The sequence below is a fragment of the Pipistrellus kuhlii genome, unplaced genomic scaffold (assembly GCF_014108245.1).
Source record: "Pipistrellus kuhlii isolate mPipKuh1 unplaced genomic scaffold, mPipKuh1.p scaffold_m20_p_30, whole genome shotgun sequence".
Lineage (NCBI taxonomy): Eukaryota > Metazoa > Chordata > Mammalia > Chiroptera > Vespertilionidae > Pipistrellus > Pipistrellus kuhlii.
This window is the reverse complement of record NW_023425530.1, coordinates 3369063-3396877: the sequence shown is the minus strand read 5'-3', so window position 1 is coordinate 3396877 and position 27815 is coordinate 3369063. Positions and strand designations below refer to the sequence as shown.

Sequence of the window (27815 nt, the reverse complement as noted above, 5' to 3'; positions counted from 1 at the left end):
AAAAATTACAATTCCCATATGACCTAGCAATTTCACTCATGGGCTTATAGCAAAAACAAAAACAAAAATAAAAAAATAAACCCACCCAACTGAAAGCAGGGTCTTCAAAAGATATCTGTATACCTATCGATATGTTCCTAGCAGCACTATTCACAGTACCAAATGATGGAAGCCACCCAAGTGCCCATTAATGGATGAGTGGATAAATGAAGTGTGGTCCATCCACAAACAAAAATATTATCCAGCTTTCAGAAAAAGAAATTTCAACACACGCTACAATATGGAAGAACTTTGGAGACATTGTGATAAGTAAATAAGCTCATCACAAAAGGACAAATGCTATATGGTTCCATGCGTAAAGTCACTCTAGGAGTCAAATTCACAGACACAAAATAGAATGGAGGGTGCCAGGGGCTGGGGGAAGGGAAGAGGGGATTAGTGTTTAATTGGAGGAGATAGCCTTGAGGTTCATATTTCTTACTATGTCCAACAGTCCCCAAGGGATCACGCTCCAGTTGCCCACATGTAACTTGCTGTATAATGGACCCAATATTGGCTCTTTGCCTTCTAACCTGACTTCTCACTCCCAAATGTTGCTTTCTAGGATCACCTTCCAGAAAAATTATTTGCTCAAAATTTGCTTTTTTTGGGGGGGGAGGGGGGCAGGCAACATGAGACATGGGGCAAAGGCAACACTATCTCCCAAAATTATTTGGGACACAGGCTTTTGGGGGAAAAAGGACAAAGTCCAACATCCACCAGCTGTGTGACCTTGAGTCAGCTACTTCTCTAGAGGGCCATTGGTCAAGTAGGGATAATGTCAAAACCATCTTTGCAGGAATGTCATGGGGACTGAATCAGTTGGAGCATGCAATTTGCTTAGCATTGAGCCTGGTGCAATACAAGAGCTAAATAAATGGGTGAAAATGGTGATAGTGGAGGAATGGAAGCTCCAAGAAAAGGGCAGAAGACATCAGGGATTAATATTCTCTCTCAATGAAAGGACACCTTCCCTCCTCTGGAGTTAGGCTGCAGACCCCAATTTCCTTTCCCTGTCCTTTGACAATCACAGACTCACCTCCAGAATTCTGCACTTCCGATCCCGACAGAGTTAGCAGGACACTGAGGCCTAGAGTAGAGAGAGAAGGGGATAGTTCAGTTGGGGGTACTCTGGGGCTCTGCTTGGCTGAGGCCGAGGTAAGTTTGGGGCTTCATCTGCCATTATTCACTTTGCCGTAGACTCTTCCAGGCGAACTATAAACCCAATGAAATGCATCATTTATTACTGCAGTATGAGAGGTACATCTGATTGCAGCTGTAAAAGTTTGACACCCAATTCTAATGTGCACGGGGGGGAGAATCCATACCATCAAGCAATTCGTGGGTACCAACTGGATGTTTTATGATTCCACTCAATTCTGCCACTGTCTATCTAGAGACATCTACAGATTAAGGGCTATCGATTGGATGTTCCAATAACCCCCTCCTTGGGTTTGATTCATTTGCTAGAGTGGCTCACAGAACTTAGAGAAACATTTTATTTACTAGGTCACTGGTTTATTGTAAGAGGATTCAACTCAGGAACAGCTAGATGGAAGAGCTTCGTAGGACCAGGTATGGGGAAGGGGTACTAAGCTTCCATGTCCTCCCTGGGTATCATTCTGGAAGCTCTCCGAAACTCATCCTTTTGGGTTTTTACATAGGCATGATTGACTAGCTCAGTGGTCATTGATGACTGATTCAACCTCCAGCCCTTCTCCATCCCTGGAAATCAGGGGGTGAAACCATGAGTTCCATGGCCAAAATGATGGGTAGGCAAAGGCAGTACTTACGTCTTCCCCAACCACATTAAAATTACAATTAAACTACAGAGCAGCCGTAGTTGAGAACTACCAGAAGTCTAGCTGATCAGAAGTCCTGCAACTAAGGACATAAAAGAGAAGCTACATCGACACTGGTAGGAGGGATAGAGACACCAAGCAGGCTGGTCCCACACATGTGGTGGTTAAAAATAGACTTTAAAACAAAAGACAAAGAAGGACCCAGCAATTGCATTTTTGGGGTATTTATTCAAAGAAACACAAAACCACTAAATTGAAAAGACATATGCACCCATGTGTTCATTGCAGCATTATTTACAATAGCCAAGATATGAAAGCAACCTAAGTGTCCATCAATAGATGAATGAAGAAACGGTGCTTATATACAATGAAGTATAACTCAGTCATAAGAAAACAAAAATTTGTCACCTACAACAAAATGGATGGACCTAGAGGGTGTTGTCCTGAGTGAAATAATTCAGCAGTGAAAGACAAATGACATACGACTTCACTTATATGTGAAATCTAAAAAACAAAATAGAAGCAAACAGATACAGAGAACAGTTTGATGATGGCTAGAAAGGTGTGTAAGACTGATGAAAAAGGTGAAGGGATCAAGAAGCACAAATTGATAGTTACAAAATAGTCATGGGGACATAAAATACAGCATAGGGAATATAGTAAATATTATTATAATAACTATGCATGGAAGGAACCTGCAACCGAGGTACATGCCCTTGACCAGAATCAAACCCATGACCCTTCCATCTGCAGACCGACGCTCTATCCAGTGAGCCAAACAAGCTACGGTGGTCCACTCATTTTTAAAAGGCAAAGAGAAAACAGGTAAAGTTAATTTCAATAATATATTTTATTTAACCAAAATGTTATTTTTTAACTGTTTTTTTATTTTTATTTATTTTATTTTTTATTAAATTATTATCTGTGTACATATTTTAACATTGCTCCCCTTTCCCATACATACCCTCCCTCCCCAGAGTTTTGTGTCCATTGGTTGTACTTATATGCATGTATACAAGTCCTTCGGTTGATCTCTTATCTCCCCCAGATCTCCCTACCCTCCCCGCTGTAATTTGACAGTCTGCTTGTTACTTTATTGTCTCTATATCTATCTTTTGGTTCATCAGTTTATAATATTCCTTATTATCCATAAATGAGTGAGGCCATGTGGTGTTTCTCTTTCATTGACTGGCTTATTTCACTCAGTATGATGTTCTCCAATTCTATCCAGGTTGCTGCAAATGATGAGAATTCCTTCTTTTTTATGGCAGCATAGTATTCTATTGTGTAGATGTACCATAGTTTTTTGATCCAATCATCTGCTGATGGGCACCTAGGCTGTTTCCAAATCCTAGCTATTGTAGATTGTGCTGCTATGAACATAGGGGTGCATATATCCTTTCTGATTGGTGTTTCTAGTTTTTTGGGATATAATCCTAGGAGTGGGATTACTGGGTCAAATGGGAGTTCCATTTTCACTTTTTTGAGGAAACTCCATACTGTTCTCCACAGTGATTGCACCAGTCTGCATTCCCACCAGCAGTGCACGAGTAACCAAAATGTTATTTTAACACACAATCACTATGAAACAAATTATTCATAAACTATTTTACATTCTTTACTGTATGTGTTAAGTCTTTGAAATTCAGTATGTATTGGGACTGGTCTTATTCGAGTGCTTGGTAGCTACATGGGCTGTGGCTATGGTACTGGACAGCACAGGTTTAACCTCTTAATAACCAGTGCATTCTCTGGAATATGGAGAGTCTGAAATAGCATAGACTGTAAGAATACCAGGAGTCCAAGATTGTGGCCAATTTGGAACAAATCAGAATGTTTTCAGGGTGATCTATTTTGAGGATGACCTAAAGATGTCTACCATATGACTAGACCAAATGTTTACATATTGAAGCTGGAGGTGAACTCAGAAATGCAGACAACTTTGCCACAAATGTATGAATAGCACTCCCCCACGGTGGGTGGGCTGAATAACCAGCACTGGGAAAAGGATTTCCCCTTATCCCTCTCACTGCGTGCAGGCTGAGTTGGAATCCTTTGCTAAACTCTGGAGCAGCTGCTTTCGTGGCCAACATCAGCCCTAAAAGGTTTAAGTGGGACAAATAAAATCCAGGTAACCTGGATTTGTAGCCTATGGGTGGGGGAGGAGCAAGGATTAGCTGGATTGTCATAGAGCAAGACAAGTCCCCTGGACAAGAGATGGTCAACATCTGTTTGTCCTACCTCCTCTGTTCTATATCACGAGTATTGACAAAAACATCATATTTAAGGATTCATACTGATAGGGGTAGAAGGGCAGAATCAAAATCATTGGTTTTTTTATTTTTATTTTGTTTTCCCCTCTTTTCTTCCTTTCTCTTTCCTTCCCCTTCCTTTTTACTAACAAAATACTTAATTGATTGTTAGCTATATATGTTTAACTGAGAAGGAAAACCCTTATTTTGTAAAAAATGGCTGTTTGGAATTTTCTGCTATTTTTTTAGATGGCCTCTTATTCTAAAAAAAAATGTTTGCTTTCTAGTCTGCTATAGCCTGTTTGAATAATGATGAAGATAAACTTAGCTGTATGACCTTGTAGGCCAGAGACTAGATATGCCCACAATCTCAATGCCATGGCAGGTGCATTTTTTAATTGGATAGAATTGTATTGTTTTCAAGGCCAGCATCGAGATAACCACTAAATGCACATAGGGCTGGCTCTTTAATAAAAAAAAAGTTCTGCTTGTAGCCTTGCTTAGAATTTGAATTCATTTTCTCTAAGCCCATCGCACGATGAATAAAGTAAGTCTCTCCAAACTCTCCTCCTGCATTGTTTGATTGTTGGGGAACTCTGTATCATAACCATACATTCTGGCTAAGATTTGTTACAGTTCTCATTTGACTAGGGAAGAACAAAGAGACTTTTAACTCAGCCCTGAACTTCCATCCCTGGCCACCAAGAATGTAGAGAGTTGATCAAGTAGGTCTCAGAAACACACAGTAGGTCTCAGAAACACACAGTAGGTCTCAGAAACAATGGGATGGCACACACCTGATCACTACTTGACCAATTTCAAAATGTTGGCCATCCTGTTCTGGGGACCAGTAAGGAAGACATTTATCAAGACCTGTTGCAGTAATATACACAAATATTTTAAAATGTCTAAAAAGGATTTAACATGTTTGCGTTAACTTTACTGAAACATAAAGTGTGATATTAAGGACACGTACCCTACTACCCTGCATGAGTGTATCCCATAGATGAGGATTTGAACTTCGATTACTGACTGAGAGTGACTTGCTATGATAGACATGTGTTTACCTAGCTATGTCACGGCTACCAGTGCTAATCAGCAATTACACAGGCGAATCATGTAAGGCAGTGTTTCGCAAAGTGTGGTACGCATACTCCCAGGGGTATGGGAAGTTTGGTGGGGATACACATTGCCCCGGAGTTTGGTGGGGATATGCACCGCACCGTGCTTAGCTGCGCCTAATTCTACGTTCTCATGAGCACGAGGGGTACTCAGCGTTACGAAAATTATAGAAGGGGTACACATATGTCAAAAATTTGGGAAACACTGATATAAGACATTACTGAGAAGACCAGCCAACCAAGAAGACAGGGAGCTTACAAGCACCCAAAACCTGTTCTGTGGCAAGGTGCAGGGGACAGGATTATAAAGGAGGATGGGCTACGGTGACGCTGGGAATGGAATGCAGCTACAAGCAGCCCTGGAGGTCCGCAGAATTCAGCTGTTGTTTTTGGTCATCAAGCGATAAGAGGATGTCTGGACTCCTGGTGGGGTCGGCCTGACCATGCTTAATGGTTCTGCTTGCTTGCTGGGGACATTGCACATCGTCCACAGCTGAGTCACCTCCTCAATCACTTTTGCACCAGCCTAAGAAATGATACTTAGAAAAACTTAACCCCCCACGTTCCCATAAGTATATGTATTCTAGGATTTAAAATGGTAAGGTTGAGTAAAACCAGAATACAACAATGGCAAGCATTAAGACAAGGCTAAGCCCCGAGGTAGGTTTCGCTCCTTAGGTACTAATCACCAGTATGACCTACGGGAACAGACCAGCCTGACTGCTGTGGAATGCACCTGCAGGGACCTACCACCCCGGAGATGCCATGCCGTGATGGCAAAAAAGGACTTACAGAAGGGAACAGGAGGGGAGGGGGAGAGGGAAGGATGCTTACTTGCATAGCTGGGCTAGAGTATAAAACTTAGAAGGAAACTTAGAGTGAGGTCTGAGTTTGGAACAGGTGAGCGCCACTGCGCTGGTGCTCCGGCTCGGACCCTAGCTCGAGCTAGAATAAATAAAGACTTTCTGCCTTTGCATCAGACTCGGCTCCCTGGTGGTCTGTGGGTTCCAGAATCTACCGGGCACAACAAAATTAATATGATTATTCTTCAGATTAATTCAGGTGCTCTATCAGATGACACCCCCCCCCCATCATTTGTCCAGCAACAGGACTAGCTATAAATGTAAGAAATATTAACCATGCTCTGTTAACCGTGATTGTTCTGTTCTGATTAGAGAAAGCACATCTTAACCTGAGAGCTGTACACCTTGGGATATGGGAGCTAACGACGCTTGCAGTCTATTTGAAAGGGGGCAGCAATGGAATTTGGGGAGCCAGCTAGTACTGTGAGAAATATTAGTCCTGCTCTGTTCACCACCGCTTTATTCTGATTGAAGAAGGCACATTCCACCCCGGCTGGCGCTGGCCTGGAGAAGCAGCCCTTCCTCCCGCGCAGAGCTGCCTGTTCTCACGGGAAGGTGAACAGCTTTGCTGCAGAAACAGGAATCGCCGCCCTTTGAATGTCCCAGCCCTTCGCACACCTGCAGGCCTCTGCAGACCTCAGCCTGCTCACCTGCTAACGGCCCATCGGCACTCCCACTGGCTATTTCCCCAGGTCACCCGCCCTGCATACCACTCAGCCCTTTGAAGACCCTGGTCCTTCTGCACAGCTGTACACGGCCCTGTGCCTGCTTTTCCTCTGTGCTTTTCCTGTGTAAGCAGCAGGCTCAGGGTGGGGGGCAGAGCAGATCCTGTGGCTGACCCTCTGCTCTCCTGCACCGCAGGCAGCACTGAAACAAAGGCTCATCTGTGATTCAAACCTGTGGCTGCTCCATGGCCCAATAGTGGCAGGCAGCAAGGACCCATTGTTTACATAACCTCCTTTTCCTAGAACTGCCCGAACTCTGGGAAAGATTAACAATTTAGTTGCTGAAACAATAGGGTCCTCAGGCGCCCAGCCTTTGCCCATTCTTTTCGACCCTTCCTCCACCTTTCCCCAAGCCCGCATGGCCTGCAACCTGTAATCGTTATACCTTCCCTACCTACTTCCCCATGCCTAATTCCTACTTTCCCATTAATCTTTGTCCTTCTACCCAATATAAGCAGTTTATGGGGAGGGGTAGAGCAGATTTTTTTTTTTTCTTGGATGACCTGCTGCTCTCTCCTAACTGCCGGCCTTATGGGAACAAACACTCATATAGGGGTCAACCCTGACTCTGCAATTTAATTGGCTCAAGTAGTAACAGGCAGCCTGGGCCCATTGGTCTGGTTTCAATATGCTTGCTTACTGTTAGGTTGAGGCAGGGGGGAAGCCCAGAGCAGATACAAGCATCTGCAAGGTGGATGGTGACAAAGATAGCTGGCTAGCTGGCACCTTCCTAGGGCCTTCCTAGACCCCTGGCCCGAGGCAGAGGCAGGAATTCCACATCTCCCATGCCCTCCACCCTCCTCTCCCTGAACAGCTGTATAAAAGAAGTACCTATGCTGCTTTTTGGCGCGAACTTCCCTGGCCCACCCTCGGACCAGCAAGCTTCGCCCGGGAGTGCAGATTAAAACCCGATAGATTAAATAGAGAAGGTAGACCGGAGATAGGGATGGCAGGACACACACAGGCTTTATTGGAGGGAAGGGTACCCCTGAGGGCTGCTTCCACAGAGAGGTGCGGAAGAGAGCAAGCGAGGGGCTTACAAGCACCTTTAAGGATAGAAGGCGGGGCTTAGGGCACTCAGCACAGGCTGACTGATTAGGGACCTAGGGACTTAGGAATGGGGGCTTAGGGTATTTGGCAGGTGCTGATTGGTGGTTCAGAGCTCAGGAATGTCTGGCCACAGGTGGGGTTTCCGTCTGGAAGGGAAGGGATGATCTATCAAAACCTTTCCTCCTTTTAATGGCCTGGGATTCCATGTCTTGCTTCTGCTTTGCAGACCTCTCAGCTGGGACCTTACACTTACATGTTCTTTCAAAACTCCTAGCCTGTATTTGGCTCATCTGATATTTTATTATATTATTATTATTACTCCAAATGTAACCTGACAACCAAAGGGTCCGGGCTACCTGTCACTGCTTGAGCCAATTAAGCAGAGACAGGGTTGCATCATATATGAGCATTTATTCCCTTATGTTGGCAGTATGGGAGAGCAGTTGCTCACCCACAAAAATCTGCTCTGATCCCCCCTTACCAGTTGGCTGATCATATACACACGAGGGGGAAGATAGCTATGTGCAGCTGTGAGTACAAATCTAACATGGACAGGGGAGGGTAGATCCTGCAGTCCGGCCTTGGTAATATTCATGTAAAAAAAACCAAACCATTAAAACCTGTAAAGAATTTTTGAGTTTTAGTCAAACTGTCGACATATGCTGGGAAGTAGAACCTTAACGAATTGAGATAATGCTCCGGAGAATGGCGGGTTACATCTGTATTTATACATTGCCATCAAAGGAGGGACATAGGTGGGTTACAAGAAATCCATGACTCAATAGAGAAATACATTTTGAAAACTAGATAGACTAGAGGGGCGAGATAAAGCAAGGAAGGGGGGTGGGGAAGGAACCCCTGGGATTGGATAAAAAATAAAGTGATGGACACAGACCTAGGTGGGTGCAGGAACAATTAACATGATAATGAAGGAATTTGTGGTATCTGTCCTGGCGCCCAGCACATTTGGTTGTGCCCCCAGGGGTCCAGGAAAAGGGAAGTTACAAGTTACCCAGAGACTTCAAGAGTATGTTATCACAGATGGATAAAGACAGATAGGCTCAGTGAAGGTAAAGGGTGACCTTGTCAGTGAAGATACCGGCCTAGGACATACCTGCCCACCATAACTGCGTTTAGTTAAAGTTTAATTTCAGGCCATCCTTTGTGGTGACTTTAGGTCTCTGAGTTTGTATGACCGCCATGCAGGCCTCCCTTGAGCCTGTCAGGTCAGCATGTGGCCCCTTTCTTCCACAGAAGCTCCAAGTCTGATAACAAGGGGATTAATCTTCTGTGACAAATATGTCAGACTTGCGGCCCACAACAAATACTAATGATGATTCATTTACTCCAGCCCTCTGTATTCAGCATGTCTCTATGAAATAAACGCATGTTTCTATGAAAATGGAAGCTTTCGGTTTGGTTTGGTTTGGTTTTGTAGGGAGAGGTACTCATGAACTTAAACCTGGCTTAGTTGGCCCGGGCTAGCCTTTGACTTGTTCTATGATGTTACAAACAGCTCAGCCCATTCCTGAGACCCAAGAATGGTCAGTGTTCCTGAGGAAAACTCCCAGGAGGGGGAGATGGGGTCAGGGTCTGGGCACAGTGTATCCTGTCCTTGGTCTGCTCTCAAAATGTATTTCTCTTTTGAGTCAGGGGCCCATCTGGGCCTTGGGGTGTCTTATCTTTTACAGGCCTGTTTCACCCTCCAGGTTCCAGGGTCTGTAAGAAACCTTCCTATCTGTAGTTAGTGCAGTGAATAATCATTAGACAACCATGCCTCTGTTCTTCTTAAAGCCCTTCCCCCTGACACCAAGACCCTAAAGCCCAGAGCCCAAGGCTGGGCAAGGGCAGGTCTTTGTAACTCACTAAAAGGAAGGTACGCTCTTGGCCGTCATCCGTGCAGCAGACTTGAAGCGTTTGCCCCCTTATCCTAGAGCAGTGTTTCCCAAAGTGTGGTACGCGTACCCCCAGGGGTCCGGGAAGAGTTTGGTGGGGGTACGCGTTGCACCGTGCTTAGCTGCGCCTAATTCTACGTTCTCATGAGTACAGGGGTACTCAGCGTTACGAAAATTATAGAAGGGGTACACATATGTCAAAAGTTTGGGAAACACTGTTCTAGGGTAAGAGGGCTTTTTTTCTCCAGCCCGGTGGGGACCAGCCAGAAATGTGTGGGAGTTACCCTAAGGCTGTAACCACACATTAACATTCCAATGGGGCGATAAGGAGGCTGCATTCTCTCTGTTTGCAGGCTGAGGCCGGACCTTCCTGTTTCTTAAGAGTTTGTCCACGAAGCCCCGTTATTCTCTCCCATTCGCAGTCTAATTGGGGGAGTCTCTTTCGGGGAGGAGGGAATGCCTGGCGCCAGCCACGAAAACACACAGAGGTCGGCAACCCACACTGCAAAGTCCTGAGAGATAAGGCCTCTGGCCGAGAGAGGAGACCTTGGGGAGGAAAGCCACCATCCCCTAACCCCTCCTCCTTCCAGACCCCCTTCTCTGGGGGCGCGGCCTTCCCAGCCCCACAGCCCCTCCCCCGGTCTCTCTGTTTCGGTTTCACCTCTCCCCGACCCTCCCACCCCTCCATAAAGTCCCGCCTGCACCGCGCGGGCCCGGCGGGGGTTGGAGGACCAGAAAGAAGTGTGTCCCGACTCCCCACGGGCTGGCCACTGGAGCCCAACTCCTTCCCTCCACTCCCAGTCGGCGGAACCGGACTTGGCCCCGGGTCATTGCTTTGCAGTTTTCAGACTTGACGAGCCATCCATCGCCAGGAGCCAGTGGGAGCCCCCGGTAAGTCCCCAGATCTCGGACGGGAGTCCCCGGGCTGCCGGGTGGTTGTACCCGGGGTCTGTCTCTTTCTCCGGCCAGGCGCCTCCGACGCCCAGCGGAGGGGAGAGAACGGCTTCCTGGGGCCTGAGTGGGAAGAGTCCCCGGTGGGCAGGACCAGAAACCCGCTGCCCCCGCCGTCCGGTTCCTTCCAACCGTCTGGGGTCCCGTGGGAACCCACTGGCGCCCCTTGGCGGGTGGCAAGGCTTTGTGAGGACAGCCAGCCCTCCTTCCCCTTTGCACGGGGATCTGGGAGGAGGACTCTCTCTGGTCTGGCTGTTATCTGGCTGTATCTAAGCTTCTGGTCTGGGTTCCGGATGCTTCTCTGGTATTGAGAAGGGAAGTCCAGAGCAGGTCCGACCTCCTTGGCTTGCACCGCTGTCCTCGACGCCAACGCCTGGCTTCTTGCATCAGCCAGCCGCCCGGACGGCAACGGATGTGGAAAGTCCCCAACTTTACCCTTACCCGGAAGCTTATATAGAAAAGACTAGGCACCCGCTCGGGGTGCTGGGCCTCCCGAGGTGACGCTGCTGCTGCTGCAACAGTTGTATAGATTGTGGAGGGTTCTTGGCCAGTGATCCTGTCTGTGCTTCTAGGCAGGTGCCGCCCGACTGTGTGCAGCTGCCTCCTTCCTGCTTCACTGGTTCTGTCCTTGTCTAGTGGCCATGGGAACGACCCAGTCCATCCCGAAAGACAGCCCCCTCGGCCGCGTCTTAGAGAGATGGTATGTCCACGGACGTAAGCCAATGACGAAGAAGAAGATGATTTCCTATTGCAATAAGGTCTGGCCAACGTATGTTTTGGGGTCCGAAGAGCGATGGCCCTTGAATGGCTCTTTGAATTACTACACTATTTTGCAGTTAGAGTCCTTCTGTAAGCGGTCTGGGAAGTGGGGTGAACTATCTTACATAGAGGCTTTTATGTGGCTGCACAAGATGGATGCAGCCAGGGAGGGCAACGTGTTAACGGTTCCATGCGGAAGGTCTGTGAAACCTCCCCAGGCAGACAGTGAGCCGAAGCCTCCCCCTGCAGACAGGAAGACGCAGAAGGGGGAAAAGAATGAGGAAACGCCTCCTTCGGCCTCCCAGAACCCAGGGACACAGACTGCTAGGCAGGGAGGTGGCCGTATTCCACCGCCCCCGCCCCCACGGTCCCGAGAAGATCTTGGAAATCCGGGAACCCGGGCTGCCACGGCTCCTCCTTCACGTGATGAGCAAACTGTCTCGCCTTCTAGGACCTCACAGGGCACCCAGTATGGGCGAGGGGCTCCACCCCCACAGTCCCGGGGAGATCTTGGAAATCCGGGAACCTGGGTTGCCATGGCTCCTCCTTCACGTGATGAGCAAACTGTCTCCCCTTCTAGGACCTCACAGGGCACCCAGTGTGGGCCAGGGGCTCCGCAGACGGGGGTGGTGGTGCCGTATCAGCCAAGACAGTTGCCAGTTGGAGGCGTGGATCCTAAGGACCAGCCGACGGGGTATTATTGGGCCCGTACCCCATTTTCAGTTTCAGATTTACTGAAGTGGAAAACTACGAATCCCTCTTACCGAGAGGACCCCCAGAAAACAACGGATTTCTTTACATTCATTTTCTCAACCCATCAACCGAACTGGGCCGATGTGGAGGCACTCCTGAACATCCTCCTAACTAGCGACGAGAGGAAGCTAGTCAGGGAGAAGGCCCTAGAGGAAGCCTACCGGCTTTATAGGGAGAACCCTTACCGAACCCCGAGCCCCGCAGGGGCTGTGCCTCTCGTAGAGCCCCATTGGAATCCAAACGGCGGAGGCCTCGTGCACCTGGAGCATTACAGGAGATGCATACTAGAAGGGCTAAAGAGAGGGGTGACCAAGAAAAACTGCCCCGAACGGGTCCGGGCTGTACAGCAAAAACTTGACGAGGACCCTGAAGACTTTCTACAGAGACTTTACCAAGCCTACCGTAAATACACCAATATAGACCCCGAGGCACCTGAAAATGTGTGGCAGGTCAGTCTGTCCTTCATCTTCCAGAGTGCCCCCTCTATTAGGAGAAAGCTTGAAACGCTGAATGGAGCACTGGCCATGAACCCGGAGCAGCTGGTCAGCATTGCCAGGGCTCATAGCAGAAGGATGGAACCGCAGCAGCAGATTGTTATTTTCTTAAATCCTGGAGGGGGGCGGGAAGAAACGAAGCGGAGGAGGCCTCTGGGCCCAAACCAATGTGCTTACTGTAAGAAGGAAGGGCATTGGAAAAAAGAATGCCCTAGATTACTTCTGAAAGAATTCAGGAATGCACTTCAAAATCAAAACGGAATGGTTGGGTGGCATGCACGTCAAAACGGAAGGATTGGGTGGCATTCGGACTCCGATGAGGACTCCGATTGAGGACTCCGATGAGGAATGAAGGGACCCAGGGGCTCCCTTGGATATTATCGGGCCCGTTGGTATCTCCCCACAGGGGCCCTGGGTACAATTGACAGTAGGGTACCAACCCATAGACTTTTTGTGGACACTGGAGTGACTGACAGGCAGTCCTCGGGTTACTGACGTATGATGTTTCATGGTTATGCTGCCACCTCCCATTTATTAAAAAAAAAAAAATGTTTCCGTCATTTCGACATATGTACAATATATATATGCTTTATTTTTTTTTTAATTTACTGTATTTACCACAAGTAAAGGTCAGGGATTGTTAACTTTCTTTTAAGTTTTTTTTACTGTTTCACTTCATTACTGCTGTGTATGTGCTCCATGTGAGTGATGTGGGTGGGTTTGAAAATCACGTTATGTCGCCATGTAGGAACAGTTCGCCAACGTAGCCCGAGGACCATGGCAGTGTCAGGGGTTTCAGAAAAACCGTGGAAAGCAAGCTTTCCGCAAGCCCTTAGAATGCTGGAGAAAGGCCCAAAGCTAACACATAGCTCTCCTCACAGGCCAGGCTGCCCGATTCCTCTATTGGGTGGGGATTTGCTTTGCAAGTTCCTTGCTCCAGTGACTTTCTCTCCAAGAAGCAGCAGCGCCCCCTGTAGGTGCCCCATGGAACACACGCGAAGGCTCCAAATGTCCCTTGCTGAAGCCAGAGGCCCCCAGAGGAATTTTCCCACCTGAAATCTCTGAGCAAGTAAGACCCTGTGGGCCCACGGGACTGGGGCCAGCAGAAAATCTTTCTCTAGTATCGGTTCAGTTAAAGAAAGAGACCGTTGTGCCTCGAGAAAACTACCCACTAAAAGAGGGAGCTCTAGAAGGGATACAACCATCCTGCAGGAATTTCTGAAAGCTGGATTAATTAGGCCTGCAGGTCACCATAGAATACACCGATCCTGCCCGTTAGGAAGCCAAATACTGTTTTGTTCAGGACCTCCGGGCTATTGATAAAGTTACTCAGGACATTCATCCAGCTGTCTCCAACCCAAAACCCCTTGTTGACAGCTGTGCCAGGGAACAGCAGTTGGTTCTCTGTGTTGGATTTAAAGAATGCCTTTTTAAAAAAAAATAATAATAATAATATAAATTGTGGGGTTTTTTTTAATTGATTTCAGAGAGGAAAAGAGAAGGGGAGAGAGAGAGAAATATCGATGATAAGAGAGAAGCATCGATCAGCTACTTCCTGCACACCCTCTACTGGGGATTGAACCGGAAACCCAGGAGTGCCATGACCAGAATCACTCGTGACCACCTGGTTTATGGGTTGATGCTCAACCACTGAGCCAAACCAGCCGGGCAGGATGGCTTTTGTATTCCAATAGATAAGCAGGCACAATTACTGTTGGCCTTCGAATGGCAGATCCCAGTGAGTAAAACTGCTACCCAGTATGGTTGGACTGTGTTGCCATAGGGATTTAAGAACTCTTCCATGGCCCAAACCGGTTTAGCTCAGTGGATAGAACTTCAGCCTGTGGACTGAAAGGTCCCAGGTTCGATTCCGGTCAAGGGTATGTACATTGGTTCCGGGCACATCCCTGATAGGGGGTGTGTAGGAGGCAGCTGGTCGATGTATCTCTTTCATCGATGTTTATAACTCTCTATCCCTCTCCCTTCCTCTCTGTAAAAAATCAATAAAAAAATAATATATATATATATATATATATAAAAGAACTCTCCCATGGTTTTCACAGAACTGCTAGCCAAAGACTTGAGAGGCCTATAATTGGACTTTATTGGCTTCTCTTATGAGACTTGTTTGAAAAATACTATCTGTCCTGCCATTGTGGCTCAATGGTTGAGCATCAACAATGAATCAGGAGATCACGGTTCAGTTCCCAGTCAGGGCACATGCTCAGTTTGAAGGCTCAATCCCCAGGAGGTGGACAATCAGTGATTCTCTTTCTTCCTCTCTGAAATAAATAAAAACATTTAAAAATAAAAAAAATACTACCAAAGCCTTTAACCATCTTGCATCCTGTGCCTTTTAAAGTTTCCCCTCACAAGACTCAGATTTTCGGACAAGAGATGTCTTATTTAGGGTTCAACTTAAAACCATAGGAGAAGCCCTAGCTGGTTTGGCTCAGTGGATAGAGCATCGATCTTTGGACCAAAGGGTCCTGGGTTCAATTCCGGTCAAGGACACGTATCTCAGTTGCAGGATCGTCCCCTGCCTGGGCCTGGTTGGGGGCGCATGCAGGAGGCAGTCAATCAATGTGTTTCTCTATACATCGATAATTCTCTCTGTCTTTCCCTCTCTCTTCCAATCTTTAAAAAAAAAAAAAAAAAAAAAAAAAAAAAAAAGAAGAAGAAGAAGAAAAAATATCGTCAGGTGAGGAGTAACAAAAATAATAAGTATACATATATAAATAAGTAAGTCTCTTTGGGGAATCTTTGTTGGGAAAAAAAGGTGTCCTGAAGACCTGTCTACTGGAACTGGCAAAAAGCCACAAACCACACCTTGAAGAAAACTTTGGCAAAGCTGTGCCAGAGGCCCATTGCAATGAGACCAGGTGCCTCCTGTCGCTGTACTCCGGATCAGGGGAGCCCCTAGAAGTGGGCTCTAATTGAACCCTTTTGAAATTGTATATGGGAAACCCAAACTTCTGGGTTAGAACAGGAGACAAAAATTAAACACCCTGTGTTCAACATCTAGGGCAAGTTTTGCTAACCTTGCATGAGTTTGTTCTTTCCAGCTCTTCTTTTCCCACAGAGGAAACTGCCCCTCCCCTCTCCCCCAGCTTCCCCTCTCCAGTCGGGGACAGACTGAAGATTGGAGGACCCAAGGACCAGAACAACCAGTGGATGGCTCTCGCTCTCGCAGGAGTGAGAGGGGGAGCTGACATGCCTTTTCCAGCGACAGAACCCTACTAAAGTTAGGTAACAATGTCACCCTTTCGATTTCTGCGGCTCTGCGGGTATCTGCTTGGACAGATAATGCCTATGTATGCTTCTCCCAAGATAGGGCTTACTTGGCTTATCTGTCACCCTGTTGGATTTGTCATCCTAAGCCTACTGCTGGCTTAGACCATAGTGACCCATTAGTTTTTCCTGTTGAAGTTTCTCCTCCATCCCACCCTGCACTGTTAAGGTAGCAAAGCCTGGGAGCTTTCCCATCAGCTTAGCTTCCGAGTGCAAATAGCAAAAGCCACTCCCCTTCACCACCCCCTTCTTGTGTTAGCATACCTATAAACATTACTGAAAATTGGAAACGGTAGCTGTGGCTTTGAAATAGTTACCTCCATGGTTCCTAAGGAAAGGAATTCATTACTCTCTTGCAGTACTACAAATACTTGGTTTCCTGGAGATCCCAGGAGTTGAATCCCCACATCTCCCTTGATTTATTTTCATTTTTGTTAATCTTCACCGGGGATATTTTTTCCATTGATTTTTAGAGACAGTGGAAGGGAGAGTGAGAGGAAAAGGAGAGAAAAGGAGACAGAAACATCCGTGTGAGAGAGACACATTAATTTGTTGCCTCCCATACCCAGATACATGCCCTTAGTCAGGAATCCAACCCGAAACCTTTCGATGCCCTGGCCAGCACTCTAACCACTGAGCCATACCAGTCGGGCCCACGTCTCCTTTAAAATATTGGGACTATTTTAAGGAAAACCTTACAGGAGACTGTCCAGACTGGCTAGGAAAGACTGCCTTTGCTCCAGCAGCATCTAGCTCTTTAATGCAATGCGCCTCTGAAGGATATATCTTCATTTACAGCTACAAAAAACAACCCTGGGGCCTATCCCTGCCTATGGACCAAAACAGACTCTGGCCAGCACTTTCTTAGAATTCTAGTTACATCCTTGACTGTCCACCCACAGGATGAGACGTGGGTCATTTTTTTTGCGGTTTCCAGATGAAGACTGAAGGATAGACAGCTCAGCCTTCCTGCCCTTCAAAGGCACATTACAGAAAGCCTCCTGAGGGTCCCCAGCAGTGACCCCTCATTAGCATGCTCTTCCTTCCCTCTCTGCACCCCCACTCCCACCCTGTGCCTCCTGGGATCCGCTTACGCCCAGTCATTGTCTCAGTCCTGCTTTGGGGTTGAGCAAGGGAATGGGAAATGGGAAATTGGGCGCCTTCCCATGCTCCAGCTCCGCCTCCTGTCCTGTGAGAAGACTGAACTGTAAGACCTTGGGAGCCTGGCCAGCCTCTCAAAGAAAACAGCTAGCAGTTTTGAGTTCATGAAGCTTGGGGAGGGGGGAGGATGAGGGGGAACCTATCCCTCACTCCTGCAGGCCCTGTTTTTCCATAAAACCTTGTGTTGGGAAAGTCTGAGTGGTGTGAAACAATAGCCCTGGCCATGGCATCCTATATAATAAAGAGGTAACATGCAAATCAGCCATCACACCCTCACACAAGATGGCTGCTCCCGTGTGGTCACAAGATGGCCAGCAGGGGAGGGCAGTTGTGGGCGATCAGGCCAGCAGGGGAGGGAAGTTGGGGGCAACCAGGCTGGCAGGGAAGGGAAGTTGCGGGCAACCAGGGCTACAGGGGAGGGGGGGCTGTTGGGGTGACTGGGCTGGCAGGGGATGGCAGTCGGGGTGACTGGACCAGCAGGGAGGGCAGTTGGTGGCAACCGGGCCAGCAGGGGAGCAGTTAGACGTTGATTGGGCTGGCAGGGGAGTGGTTAGGGGGTGATCAGGCTGGCAGGCAGAAGTGGTTAGGCGCAATCAGACAGGCAGGCAAGCAGTTGGGAGCCAGTAGTCCAGATTGGAGAGGGTGCAGGCTGGGCTGAGGAACATCACTCCTCACCCCTCACCCCCAGTGAACGAATTTCGTGCACTGGGCCTCTATATATAATTAACTCATATCTTTCTCAGCCAGTCCTCTGGTTATTTTTTGGAAATCTTACTCTCAGCACTTTGTGTAACAACTGTCATAGTGGGCAGGTTGGATTCCAGAGAAATTTCTATGGAGCTAAAGACTGGTGAAGAGGGTGGATGGGAGGCAGTGTGAAATGCAGTCTGAAGAACCCCACTTTGGAAAAGGAGCTCCCTGTGGTATGAGGAGACCACCACGTGAACTTTCTGGGGAGATCCAGAAAACACCAGCAGGACCACTTTCAGTCCTGGAAACAGTGACGTGGAAGTGCCACTGGCCAAATAAAGGAAACATTTTTAATGAGTCTTTTGAACACCTTGAATCTTCTTTTAGGAGACTCAGAGGCTGCTGTGGTCCCAGGACTTGTGGGACCAGGGCTGCCCCCAGCCCTGTGCCAGAGCAGCCTGTGGGAGGGGAGCATGGGGGGTTGGGGGGCGGGAGAATATGGCACACCTCTACATTCACATTGTCATCTTGGAATATGACAGCTTACAGAAAAGCCCAGTTCCTAGTCGATTGCATTTTAGTCAGATCTATAGCCATGTCATTTTAAGTTTGTCATTCGCCATCACTGTTTTGCTCTGATGCATTTGCAAAGAGTTCATCATCAAGACCCATGGAAAGGACTGGGACTTACTCTAAAATGGAGTTTTCTGAGAATAGACTTGCAGATCGGGGTTATGGAAAAACTGACATGTTCTGGGTAAAGAAGAATTGATCAGATAGGCCTGAATGAACTGAGGACAATTGTTGTTTTATGACTTTGTTAAAAAATATTGCTGGTTTTTTAATCAGTGCTTTGTTTTCCAGAGGTAAACACCCTTGTTTTTTCCTTAGAGCAGTTTGGGAAATTGTACCTTTGTAAGCAATACAAGGCATTTGTGTGTTTTCCCCTACCTGATCCCTCTAGAATTCTGAAACTCTTAATAAGTCGAGTATTACTTAATTGTCATGGCAGTATGGTTGTTTGTGCGCATTCAATGGACATCTGTGTGCTTTATCACAGGGTGCAGTTGAAAGCTGGTTTTATTGACCAAGACTTTGACTGGCTTGTCATGTGTGAGGGAGACATGTGTTAGACTCTGAATGTCACCAGGAAACTTGAAGGAATTTAAGAATCACTTTGATTCCAAACTGGAAGACTCACAGACAAGAGTATGTGATTACCAAAAGAAAAGGGATTGGGGGGGAGGGGTGGGGTAAAAGGGGTACAGGGGAAATGAATGGCAATAGAAGGACACTTGGCTTGGGGTAGTGTTCAGAGGGTGTGTTGTAGAATAGTGCACCTGGAACCTTTGTATGCGCTTGTAAGGAGAGGACGACAGTGGGGACTGGCAGGAGAAGCACCAGCGGGCTTTTGAGGAGGCAAAAGAGCAGGTAAACAGGTACAGGCGCTTGGTATCTACGATCCAGCCCTACCTGGCAATTGGATGCACATGGAACCCAGGAGGGGGTGTCTTGGGGTCTCAGGCAGCCACAGGGGAGACTCCGCTTCCCAAAAGGATTTTGGTCCCAGGTGTGGAAAGGGGCTGAAGAAAAGACACAGCCTAATAAACAGCTCTGTGCCACCTACCACCCCCTGCAAGCAGCAGCCTCTACCTGGAAGCTTTGCTGTAACGGTGCGGACCACCTATCCCATCTTGAGGTGGCTGCATGGCGTGTCTCACACCCTGAAATCAGGCGCAGCACAGACGCAGGCGATAATGAGATGGAGTGTTTTCCTGCAGCAGAGACATAACCCCCCATTCAATGCCTCCGACAGGAATGGCAGACGCATGGGGCCAGTCACCTTTGTGTCAAAAGGAGTTGCAGAAAAGACACTCAGGGAGAGCCTATTGGCCCTTCGCCAGTGAGAGCAGGTGCCGTTCCAGTGCCACCTGAAGCATGGCGTACTGATGCTCACTGCAAAAGGACAGCCCCCTAAGTGGCATGCTCAGGACTGGACTACCTGCAACAGACCCCTGTGGGGACCAACCATGTGGGCTGACATATGTGCCAACTAAGGAGGTGACCCTAAGTCGTGTCATAGGACATCAGCCATTCTATGTCCAGGGAATGATGAAGCAAATGCACCTGCTCCCGTCCGATGGCCAGAAGAGGCCGCCGCCGAAGACCTGGCTACACAGGAAAAGGACATGTGCCAGTCAAAACCCTGTGAGCAACTGCTAAAGCCTTGGGGCTCCCCTTGGAAACCACTGACATTACAGCTTGTCAAGGCTGTTCTGTGTGTGCGGAGCAGCATCCGTGCCCCCTGCTGGCAAGGACTGGGCGTTACATGCAAGACTGAGCTGAGAGCCACAACGTTGGACGGCGACTGCACCGCCCTTGCCATCCGGCAGGAGCTGGGCTGATAGGATGCTATAATGAACTCTTGAAAATGCCCTGAAAACCGGGGCACGGTCGTTACAAGGTGAAAGGCTGGACCACAGGACTCTGACTTGCTGCTAACCATGAATGAAAAGCCGCAACAAGATCAACCCGAAACAAGATCAACCCGCAACAAGATCAACCCGCAACAAGATCAGATGCAGCTGCAGAGGCCTGTGGTCCACCGAGAGGGCAGATGCGAACAACGGACGGGGTGTTAAGACAAGACCTTGCTGGGGAGCGGAGAAGAGCTGTTGCTGCCAGCACCCCAGGACATAACCCTGGAGCTAGTGTATTAGCCTGGCCCTGGGACACTCAAACTGGCACCCGCTGGTGCGCTCTCCTAGCCCCATGGGGGAGGGTCTTGCCCATAACTGGTAAGTGGCCGACTATTCCAGCTGGCAGATGTGTGGTCCTCCTCTCACAGCTAGCATTCCGGGCCAGGGGGCATCTCCAGTCAAAGAGATAGTGTAGGAGGCCAGGGAGACATCTGAATGAGCCACTGTTCTTACCCAGGATAGAGCGATGGCCTGGTAACGATTTGCTTCTGTTGGCGTCTGCTAAACATCTGCCTTACTCTCCTGAGTTCAGTGCAGGCTAACAGCTTGGCATGTTGGCTGAGGAGGGGGCTGCCAGGTCCAATGTTTCAGACTGTTGGGTGCCCCTCTCTGCTACTGCTGGGCTGCCTTGCAAACAAATCCAGTCAACCCGCCAGAATGGTCCTGTCTCAACATGATTTGGAAAGTTGTCTTGGGACTGGGGAATCTGCTCTATCCACTCTGATACTAGTATGTATAAGTCTGTTATTCCTTTACTGTATGTTACATATACGAATGGAGCGTTCCCTCCTCCCTCCCCAGGATACGTGCGGAAGATACAACGGGCAGATTGTACGGGAGTGGAGAGGGAAGGTACCCATGTTGGGATGTAAGGTAAAGGGGAAACATGGGCCCTCTCCCAGGCTCTGGCTCGCCCTGCCACCCTGTGGGAAGACATGAAGACGCATCAGTAAGAATTGTGAGACCTTGGGATCCTGGCCAGCTCCTCAGTCAAGAAAACGGCTAGCAGTTTTGATCCACAGCTTGCTCAAAAACGCATGCCCCTCCCTCAGCATGCCTGTTTGCCTGTTTTCTGTGCTGGGAAAGCCCAGGCAATGGTGATGGTGGAACAATAGCATCTGCCGGCCGCCCCCAGTGCAGCCCATCCACAGGCACGTTGGACTTGGCGGTTCTATTTCATGGTGGCAGAGGTCTGATGGTACCCTGCAGGTCAACCCCACTATTGTTTATATCAACCCTAATAAACTCATTTCTTTCAGAGCAACTCCTCTGGGTTACTTCTTTGGGGAGCCAAGAACCATACTCTGAGGTTTTGGGGGCCTTTGCTCTTTGCATAACACCAGCTAAGACCTGAATAGGACAGGTGCACAGTCATTTCTGGAGAAAGTGCCAAACGTGGGGGAGCAACCGAAGCTGGAATGGGCACCGGGTCATGGGGAGAAGAGGAAGGGGGTCTTTGTCCCACTCACCTGAGAGCAGGGGCAGACACCTGGCCCTCATAGCGCTGGGACACCAGGAACGACCGTCTGCTAAGCTCCAGTGGGGCGTGGCCAGGGTTCCTGGAATGAAGAAGGCCCTGGAGATCAGTTTCTGATGGTCACAGAGTTGAAGAGCCAGGGGGCTGATATTTGCCAAAACCCTTTAAGTTCTGCCCATCTTTGTTTTTTGTTTGTTTGTTTTTTTACAGAACAGGATTATATTTAATACACAAGTTTGATACAATCAAAAAATAAAACACCAGAGTAAAATACTAACAAAAAACATGGTATTTCATTTGCAATGCATGAGAAATGGTTAACATCTTTAGCCATAAATAAGCTCTTACAAACCAGTAACAGACACTATAATAATGCAAGGAAACTGGAAAAAATGAAAAAATACAAGTGATGATTAAGCATTGAGCATATATGATTTTAATGAGCAGTGTTGAATAATTTCTCTGCAGGATCAGTGAGCAGAGTAAAGACACTGACACCTAATATTGTACAGTTTTGAACAGTGTTGTGCAACTTGAATTCTCAAACACCAGGAGGCAGATTAATGAGAAGGATCTATAATGAGGGGGAAAGCTATGCTTTGAATCAGTATATAAATTGAGTGTTTTCAGCCAGAGCAATTCCAATGCATTGGAATCAGTTCAATAAGTTAATTGAATAAATTCAAAAGAAATGATATAAAGGGATGTTTAATGCAGAAAAAATGTGGCCAGTGTAAGTGCCTGAAACTACTTGCCTATCCATGTCTGAGCACCGCCAATTGGGTGTGCACTAACTCTATTAGTAATAAATTGTGGTGTAAAGAGATCAGTACTGTGATCTGTATATATGGGCCCTGGTGAGCACCAGAAATATTGAGGGGACACTTTACTTTTCAGTATATCTGAAACTAATACAAAATAATATTGAATTGTAAACTTAATTGGAAAATAAAAAGACATTGTATGGCATGGGGGGGGGAGGGTAAAATTAAAAAGAAAACAAAGGTACATAAATTAATAACTACATACTTAACTAATTTTTATGTCTAAAATAAAAAAAGATTATTTTTAATAAATACATTTTAAATCTATGATAATAAGCAAAATAGAAATATACAGGAGCCCTGGAGGAGGCCTCGCAGTGGAATGCCCAGGGTTTCGGTATTAAGGCCTCCAGCTTCCCACCTCCTGGACTCACTCCCACAGCCATAAGGACAGCGGTCAATATGTTGCTTACAGTCCCCCTCCCACCCCCCCACCCCCCCGTATGCCACCCACTAGATCACCTTGGACATGAGCTTTCTCACTCCTGTCAGATGGTCTGCCCATCTTTCAACTCAACAATTCCACGCCTAGGAAATCACCCCAAGGACAGGTTCCTGCAGGGCTGATCAGGGCAGCGTAGCTCACAGGAAACAGGCTCACAGAACAGCAGCCCCTGCTGGGACACCCAGCTGGAATTTAAAATCCTAGTCTGGGAAGCTGCACAGTACCCACTATCCAGTAAAAAAAACACGGCACATATATCAAAAGAGAGAGAAACATGCCGAAACAGGTTTGGCTCAGTGGATAGAGCATTGGTCTTCTGACTGGAAGGTCCCAGGTTCGATTCCGGTCAAGGGCATGTACTTTGGTTGCGGACACATCCCCGGAGGCAGCTGGTCGATGTTTCTCTCTCATCAATGTTTCAAGCTCTCTATCCTTCTCCCTTCCTTACTGTAAAAAATCAATAATATATATATTTTTTAAATAAAGAGATAGAAACATAACAAACTGCAGTGTCTTACTGGACCCCAAATCCAACAAACAATTTTTTTTTAAAAGGCTGGAGATGTAATGGCATTAAAAAATGATTGTGCATTTTCCATAGGTATAAGTTCCTTTCCAGTTTCCTCACCTGTCAACTCGGGTGACTGCTCCAAAGGAAGCTATAAGTATGATAACGGGTTTAAAGACAGATCTTTTGGAGATACACACTAAAAACTTGGCAGATGAAACAATGTGACACATAGAATTTATGTCAAGATATCTGGGGAGGTTTGGGGAGCAAGTGAAACCAAAGATGGGATGAAACTGGGCATTTTTTTAGAGCTGGGGGAAGAGTCTGTAGTTTTATTGACTATATTAGTATATGTTAACAATTTCTTTAATAAAAGGTAGAGAAGAGATTGTCTTAAAGGTGTGCTGTTAAGTAGATAGATAACCAGAGGCAGACATATGTATGCTAACATTTATACAATAGGGGCAACAATGAAGAAGATGCTAACATATGCATAAGAAAGGTGTATTTATGTAGTTCTAATGTATTTGCATAACAGGGAAACCATCTCTATTTTATACATATGTTATCTGTTCTCTACAATTTAAGTGTGTGTGCACTGGGCTATACACAGAGTCATACAGGCCAGCCTTTGCATTAACATAAGTGCCTCAAATGCACTTATATGTTTAATGGGTTGGTATTGGCATAAAATGTTCCTGGAAGTTGCCTGAGAAATTCATAACACCTGTTGCCTCTGAAACCTGAGAGGCTGGGAAACAGCATTCTCCAGAAGCCAGGAGAATTTCACATTCTGCCCTTTCAAAATTTCGATTTTGAACCAGGTGAAGGTATTTCATATTTTAAAAAAAAGGAAGTCACTCCCCCAACCCCATAACCTAGCATTTGTTGAAACTGAAAACTTGTGCATAAACTTTTATTTACGCCTAATTACCTAAATTGTAATAGTTGCATTCTGTCCATCCTAGTTATGTTATTCTAGAGGAGAGAATAATGGAAGTACTAGACATCTCTATGAATGAGCCTTTCAAAGAAGACTTTAAAACACAGTGTAGCAGAGTTTGCCATGAGAATATCATTTTTATATGTAAAAGGCGCTGTTATCAAGTCATGTTGACGGGCAGCTGAGTTTTAGGATAAAAGTCCCAGCGCACATTAGCAAAGGTAAGTGCTCTGTAAATCAGTTAAGTCACCCAAAAGTGATGCTAAACGCACCGATGGGAAAAATATAGCAAAAGAGTTTTAATTGGTTTCATTAAATGTCAGCGGAAAGGCAGCATTTAAATATGTGTAATGAAAATAATTCAGTATTATAAATAAAATAATGTAGGAGGCTATTAAAATAACATGAAAAGCCACCATGATGTTACAATAAAATCAGGAACTGGAGCAAAATATAGAATACCACATGTAAAGAATTTATAAATGTTAAAAAGAGACTGGCATTGTGAGTGATTTTAAATTTCTTCTGTTTAACTTCTGTAATTCCAAATTTTATATATTACTTTAGCAATAAGAAATTAATAATAGTGGAATATTTTAACAAGAGAAGAAACACAATGGCTTAAAATATGGCTACTTTGTCAGCTCCATCCCTTCTCTATTCCTGTTTTGACATGACCGTTCTGCTTTATCATTGAGTTTGGAGTCCTTCAGGGCCTCTCTGTGGATCAATTCTCTTATTAGGTGCTGGCAATGCCAAAGACAATCTGAGTTTATTTATTTTTTTATCCTCATCTGAGTATATATTTTTTATTAATTTTTAGAGTCAGAAGAAGAGAGAGGAAGGAGGTGAGAAAGAGACAGAGAGACATCATGTGAGAGAGAAACTCCAGTCCATTACCTCCCTTACTCGCCCTAACTAGGAATCATACTAGAAACCTATATGTATCTTGACCAGGAATCAAACCCACACCTTTTGATGTTAAGGGATGTTACTCCAACAAAGCCACCCAGCTAGGGCAACAGCCTGAGTTAGAATTGCAAATCTGTAGGGGCTGGTTCAGTGACTCGGAGGTAGTGACTTTGTCTCTGACCCTTAGTTTCCTCATCTGCAAAATGAAGCTTAGAAAAACATACTTCATAGTATCTTTACCCTGATTCAGTGCGATGACCTTGCATAGCATGTGGCACCTGTCTGGCACGTGACAAATGCTGAATAAAGTGAATTGTGGTGAGGACAGGATATGATGATGACAGTGGTGGCGATGGTGGTCATAGAGATAATGATAATAGTGATGAAGGCGATGATGGCGGTGATGGTGGAAGTGGTGGCTGTGGACAGCAAAGGGGCTCTGTAACAAACCTAATCAAATGTAAGCTCAGAGGGTGACCTGGTTGTAAATTCCTAAGTGGGCAGATCATGGTGGGTAGTCAAACCCCAGGCATGTAAAAGGTTTATCTTTGTTGTTAGCAAGCCCTTATCCCTTGTTTTTGTGCATTTGGGTTAGCACACCTTTAAAGCGCCTCTTTTTCAGTCCCCTGGGAAGTGTGACCACCCTCAAGGGAGCACATAATCTCATTAGCTAGCCTGTAATCCAAGTAATGTCCCTGCCTTGCTTTCTCCTATGTTCCTGTAATCATCCTTACGTTCCCTTCTGAAGTTCAAATATATAAAAGAAACCGCACACTATCTCTCTGGGAAGCGCTTTCCTCAGTCTTTGGAGATGTGGCTTCCAGACATGCCTTCTATTTGGCCCATATAAACTCATAAAAATTCTCCACAGGTTTAGACACTCTTATGTTGCCATGGTGATGATGGTACTGGTGAATGAAAATGGCGTACCTGGTCGTAGTGACAATGGAGGGAGTTGGTAATGACAGTAATGGTGGTGATGAGGGTGGGTGTGATAGGGATGGTGATGGTGGTGATAGTGACACTGACGGTCATGAAGCTCTCATGTCTCTTCCATGACCCCAGTTATAACCATGATCTTGGTTATGCTAAGGACCGACCCCATTACCCAGTGGTGATGTGAAGACCCACAGGAACAAAATAGTGGTCTGAGAAGACCCATCCTAGAAAAATCTCTTATTCCTGATGTTCCCCAAAAGGCTACTCATGGATTGTATTTCCAAACATGTAAATCAAGTTTTGTTGCCGATAGTTCTCTTAGCTCTTTCGTTATAACTTGAGAACATTTATGAAATGTCTATGACAGGCCAAGAGTTTATTAAGAGTGTTGATGCTATTGTTCTGGGCAGAAATAGAATATAGTTATGGCTAAGTTATAAGAAATATTAATCATGCTCTGTTAACCTTGATAGTTTTGTTCTAAGAAAAGAAAGTACATTCTAACCAGGCAGGGAGATGTGCGCCCCTGAGACTTGGGGGTCAGTCTTGGAATGTGGCCCATCTCCATTCGAGAACTGCCTGTCACCATGGGCAGATTAACAACTTGCTGCCCAGACATGGATGCCTGCCCCAGCCCACATTGCCTGCTTCTCCATGTCTGAAATGCCCACTTTTATTCCTTGTGCCTACTTCCCCATGTATGTAATCGTTGTCCTTCCCAATATAAGCAGCTGGTTTAGGAGGGGATGCAGAGCAGATTTTCCTGGATGACCTGCTGCTCTGTCATATGCCAGCCAGCATTACTGGAATAAACGCTCATATATGATTCAGCCCTGGCTCTGCTTAATTGGCTCAAGTAGTGACAGGCAGCCTGGATCCATGGGTTTTTGCCCAGTTTCACTATCATCTCATGGAAAGCTCACAGGCATTCTGTGATGCAGGTCTTCTCATGATCCCCACTTCTCAGGTGAAGAGGCTGATATTCAACGAGGTTCAGTCATTTGCATCACTTGCTCAAGGTGATGCTACAACAAAAATGCTAAGCTGAGACAAAGCTAGGCTGAATCTAAAGCTGTTGTGTAACCCCAACACCAAGATTCAAAACCCCCATGCTTCCTAGGAGCTAAACATGAGATACAAATAAATGAGGCCATTGGCGGAGAATTGGGAACTGTGCCGAACTGGAGGTCACGGGCTCCACCTAAAGTCTTTCAAATCCATTTTTGCCTTAAATGCAGAACCGGTGGGTATAATCTCTGACTGAAAATCAGATTCTGTCCAGTCTTTGAGGAATTATTCTAGGTCGCTTCCTACATGTCTCCCCTTCTGCCAACATTTGTTTCCCTTTTGGGTTTGTGTTTCTATTTCCTTCCAAAAACATAGTCTAAAACACACCATGGTGCCAAAACCGGTTTGGCTCAGTGGATAGAGCGTCAGC

General features: G+C 46.5%; 1 protein-coding gene across 2 annotated transcripts in view; it reads right to left on the bottom strand.

Moving 5' to 3' along the window:
- Positions 1–21880, bottom strand: part of LOC118731253 (putative adhesion G protein-coupled receptor E4P) — a 53528-nt gene extending 31648 nt beyond the window's left edge. For both annotated transcript variants that reach the window (XM_045589179.1, XM_036459683.2), the window contains exons 1-2: positions 21796–21880; positions 1079–1129 (exon numbers count right to left, since the gene is read on the bottom strand). In XM_045589179.1, the coding sequence (XP_045445135.1) occupies positions 1079–1129; positions 21796–21826 (82 nt within the window). In that variant the 5' untranslated portion in view covers positions 21827–21880. The remainder of the gene's footprint in view (positions 1–1078; positions 1130–21795) is intronic.
- Between the last annotated feature and the right edge of the window lie 5935 nt (positions 21881–27815).